Below are 13,332 nucleotides of genomic sequence, written 5' to 3'. Positions count from 1 at the left end.
CATAATACAAAAAAAAAAATCAGAGGTGATTTTTTTTCTTGTATTTATTTTTTTTTCTTGAATCTTTTATATATATATAAGATCATAAATAAAAAGAAAAGGAAAACACTTACTTAACGATTCGCGTCCCACCTCCGATGAAAGGTGGCTCTGTCGACAAGTTTTTTTTTCTTAAAACTTAAAAACTGAAGGATTTCTTCGAGATTTCTGCTATTTGGTGGGTTTTTTGGAAAAAAAAAAGATCTCCGATCTAGGCTCAGGGAACCAAAACAACCAAAAAGGTTTTTTATTTTATTTTTTTGGCCACCGTGGATGATGGAGTATTCGCTGGTGACCGGTGGCCGTCATTGCGGAGCTCGACGGCTCCGTTGGCCGGATTCTAAGCTGTGCCCAAAGAGAAAACAGAGAAAAGAGGGGTTTTTTTTTAAACACTGGTGAAATGAATTTTTTTCGTTTTTTTAAACTTAAATAAGGGATCAAGATGGCGTCATTTTGGCCTGGGTTCATAAACCCCAAAACGACGTCGTTTTATGGCGTGACCCGATTACCAACCCGATCCTAAGATCCACATGTTTTCGCGACAAGGGTTTAGTTGCGACCCTGTTCCTTCCGTTTTTGGGCCTTTTTTAATTTGGTCCTAATTTCGTTTTTTTTCTTTTTTAGATGGCACCGTTTAATTTTGAATTTCTTTTAATTTGGTCTTTAGACCGTTGACCCTTGGGGAAGGACGCATGTATTTTGGGATTAATTTCTTCGAGGCCCTCTAAACTTTGCATTGCGTTTTAATTTAGTCATTTATGTTTTTATTCAGACCTTAGATTTCAATGGACTTTCAATTTAGTCCTTATTTTCCCTTTTCCTTTATTATTTTGCGATTTGTAATTTGATTTTTTATTTAAATTTAAATTTAATTCTTTGTTTACCTAATTTCAACCTTTTTACAAATTATTTATTTATTATTTCTTCAACCCTTTTCAATAATTAAAATGCATTTATTTATATTCCTTTTATGTACTTTCCTATATTATTATTATTATTATTATTTATTTTTCCTTTATTATTTAATTAAGTATTAGAATGGTAATTAATAGGATTATTGTCACTGTTAATATTTGGTGTTTAATTATTATTATAATTATATTGTTATTATTATATCCTTTATTTATTATTTATTATTTTAATATCCTACTCAAATAGTCATTTTATTTTACTTTATCAATCCATTATATCATTTATTCGTACATGCTATCCTATTTCATCCTTGATTATCATTATTTTACTTACTTATTTTATTAATATAATATAATAATAATCATTCTAGGATTAGTACCATTATTATTATAAAATCGATATTATTATGATAAAGTTGATATTATTACTATAAAATTGGTATTCTCATTACTATTATAGTTCCATTATTACTGTTATTTACCAACGTGTTTTTTTTTTAATTTTTAATTTCATCATTTATTTTATTTTTATTTATTTATTTATTTATTATACTAACATCATCATTTCATTTTTTACCTACATGATTCTTTCAACTTATTTTGCTATCACAATGTACTTATCATTTTCATACATTATGCCCAAATAAATTAAATATACCTTGTTTTAAAAGTTACATTCGTTTTATCTAATACATATAAAATATTCAAAACAAAAGCAATGTTCGTTAATTTTGGGATTCGGAGAGTCATGCTCCTAACTTACGGAGTACTATGACATCTCCATAGAACTGAAGTAATCGAATAGCCTACTTAAAATAACAAAAAAGAAAATTTAGGTAACAATCAAATAATGTTTATTCTGGTTTTCGAGAATTCGAAGGATCGTGTCTTAACTTACGAAATATAATCTTTCCTTCTCGATTAACTCGAAATAAGGTCATTTTCCATAAAACTTAATTTATTTAAGTAATTTTAATTAAAAATAACATCATGCAAAGTGAGATCATGTTTTTTGATTTTTTTAAATTTTTAATTCTCGACACTAAGACATCAAGTAATCAACTAGGTACCAATTTTAGGTGTCACGAGGGTGCTAATCCTTCCTCGTGCGTAACCGACTCCCGAACCCATTTCCTGAATTTTGTAGACCAAAACTCGTTGTTTTAGTAAATTAAACTGTTTATTAAAACGATCAAATTATCAGGTGATCTGATCACACCTCATAAAAAGGATTAGTGGCGACTCCCATTTTAGTTTTCAGAAAAATAAAAAATAGATTTAAAAAAAAAAGTTTTGACAGTATAAATAAATATCGTGGTTAATCATGAAATTGAAATGTAAAGAAAATGCTCTTGAAAATTTTAATGTTGAAAATGATATGTTTGTGTAATATTAAATTAGTAATTGAAATGAAAAAAAAGGTGAATGGTTTATTTTTCACTAAAACAAAGTAATTGAACTACATTATTTTTTATCTGTTAAGTGGTGGATCCATGACAATGATGGGGTTTATTTTCCACTCAAACAAAACACAAATTTGAGGCAGCAGGTAGTGAGTAAAGAAAACGTAAAAGAAAAATAGTTGGTGAAATAATCAAATTATTCTTATTTTTTGGCTTAATGATAAATTTGACTACTAATTTGATAAATTTAATATATGTTTGTTTATTAAGAGGTTTTAAAAGATAATTAATAAATCAAATTGAAAATATTGAATCTATGCATTCATTTTGAAATCTTTTTAGATAATTACATCTATTCTCTTTAAATTAAGAGTTATTTTTTTAATTTTATGTATGATTTATTTATTTAATTATTTTTCACATGTAATTATCTTATTAGGTTATCTAAATAATAAATTACATCCCATTAAAAATATTTCAAATATAAAATTTTACATCATCTCCTTAAATTTTTTATGATACTTTCATTAAATATATTAAAAAATAATTTAAAAAATAAATATTTATGACAAAAAAACTCAAAAATACAATTAAAATTATTTTTTAAAAACATGTAAAGTTAGTGACGAAGTTCATCATTATTTTTCTTTTTTAAAGAAAATCAGATGATGCTCTAATTGAAGCAGCAGGCATTGATACTCCCAAGGCTCAGCCAAATGATCATGTTTGTTTTCGGAAAAGATAGGTCAAATTTGGTGTGCTTCCCGACAATTGACACGTTAACCCAGGAGGCCACCTACTGGAAAATACTGGTTTTTAATATCCAATAATTTCATCTACTCTCTATTTTAAATATGGAGTCTCCAGTTTCATTTTTCAAATAACTTTCCAAGACTTGCCACACCAGAAAGTCCATAGAAACAGGAAAAAGAAATGGAGGAACAACAGAAATCCAGTCATGTGGTGCTTGTTATGGTAACCTTTCAAGGCCACATAAATGCCGCTCTCCAGCTAGCTACTATCTTGCACTCAAAGGGCTTCTCAATCACTATAGTTCACCTTGAATTGAACTCTCCTAAGCCTTCAAACTACCCCGAATTCACCTTCGTATCCATACCAGATAATCTCACGGAATCTCAACTCTCAGATAAAGATATTCCAGGTCTTGTGAGGAGTGTCAACAAAAACTGTGCAGCACCATTACAGCGATGCCTCGAAAAGATCTTGCACTCTCATCACCATATCTCTGCTGTCATCTATGATTCATTCATGTTTTGTGCTCAACCTATAGTCGACGATTTGGGGCTACCCGGGGTAACTCTGTGTACACATTCTGCTCTAGGATTGCTATTCTATCATGTCTTTCCTCAACTTAATGAGAAAGGTATACCCCTTTAACATTTGGTTGCAACGAGTTCTATACATGATGATCATACAAAATTTGTCTGTAATATTGTAACTATTTGAATCCAGTAAAAATTCCAAGTGACAGTTAATACCCTAAACTCTTTAAGTTTGTGTTGCAGATTGTATATCTGGACTTGAATCACCAGAGCTTCAAGCTCTTCAGCTTCAAGGCTTTCATGCATTATCATCACAGAATCCGACTGAAGCAGGGCTGGAGGTGGGAGCTGCATTCGCAAATGCGTTGAAGAGCTCATCAGCTATAATTGTGAACTCAATGGAATTTTTAGAACTAGAAGTACTGTCAAAGATCAAACAATACTTACCTACTCCAATTTTCATCGTAGGACCATTACACAAATTAGCTCCAACCATGTGCAACTCATTATGTACTGAGGACAATAAATGCATCTCTTGGCTTAACAAACAAGCCCCCAAATCTGTCATCTATGTGAGCTTTGGTAGCATTGCCAATATTGATAAGCAAGAACTAATTGAGACAGCTTGGGGACTATCCAACAGTAAACAACCCTTCCTGTGGGTGTTTAGGCCTAGTATGGATCGTGGCTCAGAATGGACTGAATCATTGCTAAATGAGTTGGAAGAGAGTGTGGGAGAAAGAGGTTTCATTGTGAAATGGGCACCTCAAAAGGAAGTGTTGGCTCACGCTGCAGTGGGTGGATTTTGGAGTCACTGTGGGTGGAATTCAACCATTGAGAGTATTTGTGAAGGGGTACCGATGTTATGCAGACCTTTCTTTGGAGACCAAATCTTGAACGCATGTTACATCTGTAACGTTTGGAAAATAGGCTTGGAATTGCAGAATCAGGAAAGAGGGAATATAGAAAGAACAATAAAAAGACTAATGGTTGATATGGAAGGAAATTATATCAGAAAGAGAGCTATGGATTTGAAGGAGAAAGCTGCTTTTTATCTAATGGAGGATGGTTCTACAAGCTGTTCTTTCGATGGGCTAGCAAAACATATATCATCAGTTTAAGAGACATGAAATTAAACATCCTTGTAGTTGTACTTTCAATTTATCGTATGACATTGTGATTTGTGTAATTCGTATCTACAAAAAGGGCAAACATTTGTATAATAAAGAATGATTTGTTAAACATTTTTTTCATGTCTTTATCTGTTTTTGTGGTTTATGATTAGTTTTGTTCAAGTCGAAAGCGGTATTTAGATAAAACCTTCTAAACAATAATGAACTTAGGTGTGATACCTTATACCTAGAGGTGATCATGGGTTGGGCCGGGCTAAATTTGGGCCGAGCCTAGACAAAATTTTAGGCCCGTTTCCTAGGCCCGGGTCCGGCCCAAAATATGAGCCTATAAATTTATCCAAGCCCAACCTGAAAGAAAATTGCTAAGCTCGACCCTAGCCCGACCCGACCCATATTAAATATATATTTAATATATAGTTCGGGCCGGGCCGGGGCCAAAAAAGTTTTACCCGAGGCCCAGCCTATTTTCTAAACGGGCCTCGTTTTTTGCCCAAACCCATATTTCGGGTCCATATTTTTACCCGAACCCTCCTATTTTTCGGGCGTGCTGTCGGGCCAGGCAGGGACGGGTAGCCCAACCCATGATCACCTCTACTTATACCCAACCCAGTTGTTGGATCTGAATATAAAATGTCACATTTCGTTGCCGAAGCAACTCTAATGGTCACTAAACCAACTATAATTACGACAAACGCAAGTGCACCTATCGAACAATAGTATAGCTATGGTGAGTAAAGAATATCATATCCACGAGGACAAAAAGTACTAGTAATTACTGTTTTTCTATTATTTAGCCGATAAATTGAAGTGATTGTTTTTAATCTAAATTTACTAATCTAATTTAACTACGAACGCAACAGAGAATGAAATGGGAAAATAATCGAAGACAACCAATGAGAAAGACAATACCCATGAAACAATCCACATAGACTTCACCTATTATTATGAATCTAAATTAAACGATTTATTCACTTGTGTCTTGATCTGTAGAAATCCCTCAATTATGTTAATATCTTTTTTGAGAGTATGAACAACTAACTCTAGGTTGATTAATTGAAATCACTTTCTAATTAAAATCCATATTGTCGCATTAACTTTATCTATGAATTCTCCTATTAGATTTGACTCTAATTCGGTAGATTTATGTCGTCCTATTTCTAGGATTGCATGTATTAGATCTACTCTTAAACAGAGACTTTTACTCCACTGAAATAAGCACATTAAACATGAATTAATATCTTAAAAATATTAAAACATGAAATACGCATACATAATTGAGAACAAGAATCAAATATTTATCACGTAAAAATAGAAATTAAATAATAAGATTCATCATAGGTTTCATCCTCCCTAGGTATCTAGGGAATTTAGTTCATAATCCCGAATGAAAATATCTCAAAGTCAGAATAACCACAATATATAAAGAAACTCAATAAAACTTTGAAAGAAATTAAATGGAGATCTTCGATCTTGAGGGAGATCCGCTTTCGAGTTGATTCCGATGGCGTTCTTCGAGTCATTTCTTCGATCTTCTCTCAGTGCTCCCTTAGATCTTCTTCTAATTGATATTTATAGACTTTAAAATGCTCAAAAAGTCTAAAAATTAGATTTTTCCACGTATTTGGGAAACAGGGTGCGATATCGACATGGGCGTGTGGCCAGCTCGTGTGAAAATGCACAGGCCGTGTGGACCCTAGAAATAGCTCTATTTGCTCGATTTTGGCTCGTTTTTTGCTCATTTCGCTCCCAAATACTCTCCTAAGTATAGAAACATGAATTTAAAGGATTAGGAGCATCAAATTCACTAATTTACATAATTAATCATCCAAAAACGCATTAAGAATGAAATTAAAATGTTACTTTTATGACTTATCAAACTCACTTTTTTATTGTTTTTTTTTCTGAAAAGGAAACGTAGTGGTAAAATTATTTTATAAAAATTTTGGCAGTATTTTTGCCTATTTTACATGAAACCCCCTGCAAATTTTAGATTTTCACAAAATATCTACATTCAAATTATCTCACACATCAATTCTCAGCACTATGATTTCTCAAAGCATATCAATAAACTAGATTTCGACGCTTTACTATTTTATCAAAACATTAGTTATAAAATACTAGTTAATAAAACATAATGAAAATATTTAAATTCAGTTTACGGCATAATATTATATATATATAAGCTTAGGTACATGTCATTTACATCAACTACAAAGTAAACTCTTCACCAACATTGTTTGAGCTGAACTTCGGTTCTTCAGATGTTGCTGGAATAATCTAGTAAATCTAACTACCTGCACACGGGAAAATAGACAAACTGTACGCTGAGCAATTTTTATGCTCATTGGTGCTAATATCATATAAATCAATACATAAAAATTGAACACAAATTAATTCATAGAAATAAACTAAAACATGATTATAAATATCATTAATAACATCTCAATAAAAGAAAATTTTAAAATTAATAAACTTTAATATTTTAATATTGACAAATCAAATAAAGAAAATAAGTTTTTTAATTAAATTCAAAATCGTGTAATTAATTTAATTTGCACAATATGGAAATTCAAATAAATTCAAGTTTTATTTTTGCTTTTCTTTCAATTTGGAACCCATACTAAAGTTTAGACTCATAACCAGATACACAAATATACCACCCTGAGTTGTTCGGCAACGATGGCTATCAGAGTAGTCCACAACCCTCTAGGAATTGGGATTGCCCACGACCCTCTGGGAATTTGGGCTAACAATAATAGCAACTGGCCGACTTGACCTTTTCTCCCTCGACCCTCTGGTAATTAGGGAGATCTAAATTCTTTGATATAAAGACTCCATGACATGCCAATTATATCTGATTTAGTCTAACTTAGTGAAAGGGGTAAAAACCAAATTTCATGATCCATTTCAATTTCATTTTCATATAATTCTCAATTCAATTCCATTTCATGTTCAAATCACATATCACCTATTGTAAAATTAGGCTTCCAATTTAAAACATATTAATCATTTTCTTGCTCAATCATCTAAAATCATAATACTCAAATCTAAATCATAACCATGAATTTGCTAATTTGATCGATGTTCGCTTCATTTTTAGCTACAATAGAAACAACTCAATACGAAACAACATCATTTATCCATTCTAAAACTAAAACTACTAAAAACAAACTTAATTATGCATGATTATTCATATTGGCAACTTAAGTTTTTTAGTCCAAAATTCGCATATCTTTGAACTCGATTATCTGTTTTCAATTCCGTCTTTACCAGAGTACTCGCTGCTTCACAAGCTATCATTTAGCACCAATATTACACAAAGTGGCCAATGTTCTCTACTTCCCCTTTAACATGGCCAAATATACCAAATAAAATTTCCATCCATTTTTATTTCTTTTTCACACTTCTAACAAGCTAGAACTCATCTTCTAATCATTTCCTATCTAAAAATATATCTATTTCACTTAAGTTTTCTATGCTTCCATCAATGTTCTTTAATGGCAACTTTCAAAATACTTGATAAAAAAAACCTATTGGTAAATATATGTAAAGCAAGCTTCAAGGATTCAAAATCTAAAAAATTTGAAAAAATCATAACTTATATTTAAATTTGATGGAAAATAATGGAAGCAATTTTTTTCTTTCCCCTTTATTTGACGTGAAAAGAAAGGAAGATGAGAAAGATGTTATCTTTCTCTTTTTTTTTTTTCATATATTATAATATTAATTATTAAAATATTATTACTTCATAAAAAATCATTTAAAAGTCATCATGAAACTATTGATTTTTTTAAGTAATGGTAAAATTGTCATTAAGTCTTTTCCATCAAAATAAAATAGGATAATTGTACTTTAGTCTATACTTTTCTAACTTATTCAATTTAATCTCTAAACACGATACCGAATTTTTAACTTAACCACATACTCCTACTAATAATCTTCGTGTTTTCATGTCCCACAATTTTCTCTAAAACGATTATAATTTCTTATACTACTATTTATTTATAGATAATTTATTCAAGAACTTTTACCATAAATATTCTTCTTCTCTTTTGTTTTTTTTTTTTAAAGTGGGAGTATTACATTAAGACTCTAACTTAGTTCAAATGTTTGGGATAAAATCCACTTCTATCTTCTATTCACTTCTTGATTTTATTTAGATATTTTACATTAGAGTTAAATGCACAATATATCCAAGCTAGACCTCTATTTTACATTTTAAACGATTTTTTATTTGAATAATGCAAAAGTGAAATACCAAAATAGGTTTACGGGGAAGTTAATCCGTAGAATAGTATTTTTCTTTTTGGATAGGTACCTCGGCACCAAACGATGTCAAGTTCCATAATACGTCTTGCACCAACAAATTTATCGAGAGCTGTTCAAATTAGGGTAATGATTATAGAATATTTATTTGGACCTTGACACCTATAAGTGTCGTGGTCTTTGTAAAATTTTTAAAATTTTAAATTATAATTATTTATGTATTTTGTAACATATAATATTTAAAAAGATCTCGACATTCATATATATTGAGGTCATAGTAAATTAGTTAAAATATTGATCTTAATCAGTAAATGACTTTTTAATAAATTTTAAAATTTAAATTGATCTCACCACTTATAAGTGTTAAGGTTGTATTAAAACCCTAATGAAATCTAAAAAATGATTAAGGAGTTTTTGATAAACTGAAAATTTAAGTATTAAAAATTAAGTATTGAATTTTTATTGTTAAATTTTATAAGTGTTGAATTTATATTAGAAAATTGTTTGTTACATTAGTAAATTTAAGTATTGAATATAATTATGTTGTTTGATAAAAGTAAATATTGATTTTTAAAAGATTACTTATTTTAATTTAATCTTATTAATATTATATTTATATTATTTTCAATAGTTTTGGATGAAATATAAATATCTTAATTTGAATATCTCATTTTTTTCAAAAAAGGTATAATTTATTTCAATTTTTAATAAAATAAAATCAATTTAATATTTTTGCCACGTATCGACGACTTGTTTGATCAACTGAAAGGTGCTGCGATGTTTTCGAAGATAGACCTTAGATTCTGGTATTATAATTTGAAGGTTAAAGAGTGTGATGTGCCAAAGACTGCTTTCAGAACTCGGTGAGGTCATTACGAATTTTTGGTAATGCCATTCAGTTTGACCAATGCCCCTGCTGCTTTCATGGATTTAATGAATCAGATTTTCCAATCTTATTTGGATAGAATTGTAGTTGTGTATATTGATGAAATACTAATCTATTCCAAGATAGAATCTGAACTTGCACAACACTTGAGGATTGTGCTACAGACTTTGAGAGAAAAACAGTTGTATGCGAAGTTTAGCAAAAGTGAATTTTGGCTACACGAGGCCGGATTTCTAGGTTACATTGTATTATCCAAAGGGATTCGAGTTGATCCGAGCAAAGTATCTGCAGTGGTAAATTGAAAAAATTCGAAGAATGTTTCAGAAGTGCGAAGTTTTCCAGGTTTAACAGGTTATTACTGACATTTCGTCAAAAACTTTTCAATGATTGCTTCGCCGTTGACCCGATTATTACAGAAAAATGTTGAATTTGTTTGGTCCGATGAGTGTCAGCAAAGCTTTGATCAATTAAAGAAAATGTTTATAGAAGCTCAGGTTTTGACTCAGCTAGAATTAGGTGTACCATATGTTGTTTACAGTGATGCATCTCTAAATGGTTTGGGTTGTGTACTGATGCAGTCAGGAAAGGTAGTGTCCTATGCTTCTCGACAATTAAAGCTACACGAGAAGATTTATCCTACACACGATCTTGAGTTGGCTGCAATCGTATTCACTTTGAAGATTTGGAGACATTATTTATACGATGAGAAATGTTACTTGTTTACGGATCATAAAAGTTTGAAGTATTTGATGACTCAGAAAGAGCTGAATTTGAGATAGAGACGGTGGTTAGAATTGCTAAAAGATTATGATCTGGTTATTAACTACCACCAGGGAAAGGCTAATGTGGTTGCGGATGCACTTAGTCAAAATTCGTCACTGTTTGCACTTTGAGCGTTGAACGCTTATTTATCTCTTAGTGAAGATGGTTCTGTATTAGCAAAATTGAGAATGAAACCTCTATTTCTTCAACGAATTCGAGAATTGCAAGATGATGATCCAAAATTGGAGTTGGAACGGCAGATGGTTCAGGACAATCTGAGTTCAGAGTATAGCATTGATGATAGTGGCATGTTACGTTATCGTAATAGAATTTGTGTTCTGAATAATTTGAATTTGAAAAATGATATTCTTTCTGAAGTTTATAGTAGTATGTACTCTATTCATCTGGGTACTACGAAAATGTATAGTGATTTGAAACGAATGTATTGGTGGCCGAGTATGAAATGGGAAATTTGTGAATTCATAGCTAAATGTTTGATTTGTCAGCAAGTGAAAGTAGAACATCAGGTACCAATGGGTTTATTACAACCAGTCATGATTCCTGAATGAAAGTGGGAACATATCACGATGGATTTTGTATCCGGTCTACCTATGACTCTGAGAAAGAAAGATTCGATCTAGGTGATTGTTGATAGATTGACTAAGTCGGCACATTTTGTCCCAGTCAGAACAGACTTTTCACTTGAGAAGTTAGCAGAATTGTATATAGCAGAGATTGTGAGGTTACATGGGGTTCCAACATCTATCATTTTAGATCGAGATCCAAGATTTACATCGAGATTTTGGATTAAACTACAAAAATATCTGAGCATTAAGTTAACGTTTCATCCTCAAACCGACAGACAATCAGAATGAGTGATTCAGATTCTAGAGGATATGTTGAGATGTTGTATACTCAAATTTGAAGGTAGCTGGGAAAGATATTTACCATCGGTTGAATTTTCATATAACAACAATTATAAACCCAGTATAAAAATGGCACCGTTAGAAGCTCTTTATGGGTGGAAATGTAAGACGCCATTGTATTGGTCTGAATTGAGTGAATCCAAACTAGTAAGAGTTTATTTGATCTGAGAAACTGAAGACAAAGTTCAGATTATCCTGGACAGTTTGAAAGCTGCTTCTGACCATCAAAAATCGTATGTAGATTTGAAAAGAAGAGATATAGAATTTGTGGTTGGTGATCGGGTATTCTTAAAAGTTTCTCCATTGAAGAAGGTTTTACGATTCAGTAGGAAAGGGAAACTGAGCCAAAGATTTATTGGACTATATGAAATTGTTGAAAGAATCGGCCTTATGGCTTATCGTTTAGCTCTACCTCTGAAACTTGAGAAAATTCATAATGTGTTTCATGTACAGATGCTGAGACGGTACAGATCTGATCTTTCACACGTGATTCCTCATAGTGAGATTGAGCTGCAACCAGATATGCAGTATTTGGAAGAACCGGTGAGAATTTTGGCTCAAAAGGTTAAAGAATTGTGAAATAAACAAGTATTGTTAGCAAAAGTTTTGTAGCATCATCATGGTTTGGAGGAGGCTACTTGGGAAACAGAATAATATATGAGATCAAATTATCTGAACCTATTCCCAGTTAACAAATTTCGAGGATGAAATTTCTTAAAGGGGCGAGAGTTGTAACAACCTAATTTTTAGTGGTGTCAGAAACAGTGGTTTGAGACCGCTAAATTCGACGAGTGAGCTCATAAATTTTATTATTTAGTATTTACGAGTCAAATGTGATTTTAGAAAGATTTTGAATTAGTAATTTATGTTTTATAAGGATTTATTAGGTTAAATGGTTTAGAAAATGAGGTATCAAGACCCTGATTTTAAAAACTGAGCCGTAAATATTTTTACAAATATTTAGGGAGTGTAATTAAAGTAGTATTAAATTTTCGTTAGAAAATTTTAACGTTTGATAGTTAATTAATTAAAAGGACTAAATTGAAAATGTGAAAAACTTGCTAATTAGGAAATTTCGATTAAATAGTATAAATAGTAAATAAGGGAGGACTAAAGGGCAATTAGACACACATGAAATGGTTGGGCGACATGAGTGTAGGAAATAAATAATGAAATAATGTTAACTAAGGGTAAAATTGTAAATTTTGTAAAATTAAACAAATAAAATAGCAATTAAAGGATTTTCTAGACATTTATTCATCAATATTCTGCCAAAAATGGCTATAGGAGAGCTCCTAAAGCTAGTTTTTCATAGTTACTTCAAGTGAGTTCAATTCTTGTTTATTTCTTGCAATTTTTCTGTTTTTAAGACTTTTGCAATTAGGTCCAACTATCTATTTCAATAGTTTTTTATTTTATTGGAAATTTTGGAAGTTACCATTGATGAATATAGGATGTATTAGGTGAATAAACATGGATTTAGAGCTTTAATTTTGTTGTATGATAATTTTATAAAGTGATTTTGATAGTCTAGAATATTAGGGTTTGGTATTGAAATTCGAATATCAAGAGTCGTATAATAGTCTAGAATATTTAGGTAAGTTATCAATTAAGAAAAATTAGCTCATTTGATAGACAAATTAGTAAGGGACTAAATTGCAAAAATTATAAAAGTTGGGGTAATTGTGTAAATCTAAAAATTAAAGGGTATTAATTATGAAGT

General features: G+C 31.0%; 1 protein-coding gene across 2 annotated transcripts; it reads left to right on the top strand.

Annotated features, from left to right (window-relative positions):
- Nucleotides 1-3,207: 3,207 nt before the first annotated feature.
- On the top strand, nucleotides 3,208-4,878 carry LOC105791724 (UDP-glycosyltransferase 76E2). 2 transcript variants are annotated; one of them, XM_012619935.2, is made up of 2 exons: nucleotides 3,208-3,737; nucleotides 3,868-4,878. In XM_012619935.2, the coding sequence occupies exons 1-2, from the start codon at nucleotides 3,287-3,289 to the stop codon at nucleotides 4,755-4,757; spliced, it is 1,341 nt and encodes a 446-aa protein (XP_012475389.1). In that variant the 5' UTR covers nucleotides 3,208-3,286; the 3' UTR covers nucleotides 4,758-4,878. The 2 variants fall into 2 exon arrangements, with proteins under 2 accessions (XP_012475389.1, XP_012475395.1); XM_012619941.2 differs by having other exon boundaries at nucleotides 3,211-3,737; nucleotides 3,880-4,878.
- The last annotated feature ends 8,454 nt before the right edge of the window (nucleotides 4,879-13,332 follow it).

The sequence above is a fragment of the Gossypium raimondii genome, chromosome 7 (assembly GCF_025698545.1).
Source record: "Gossypium raimondii isolate GPD5lz chromosome 7, ASM2569854v1, whole genome shotgun sequence".
In the NCBI taxonomy this organism is placed as follows: domain Eukaryota; kingdom Viridiplantae; phylum Streptophyta; class Magnoliopsida; order Malvales; family Malvaceae; genus Gossypium; species Gossypium raimondii.
Note: the sequence above shows the minus strand (reverse complement) of the source record. Positions and strands in the feature narration are given on the sequence as shown.

What these genes read in the sequence shown, in the direction of transcription:
- LOC105791724 (XM_012619935.2), top strand. Translation starts at nt 3,287, where the DNA reads ATGGAGGAACAACAGAAATCCAGTCATGTGGTGCTTGTTATGGTAACC. An exon ending in TCCTCAACTTAATGAGAAAG is followed by an intron (nt 3,738 to 3,867) that starts GTATACCCCTTT and finishes AAACTCTTTAAG; the next exon opens with TTTGTGTTGCAGATTGTATA.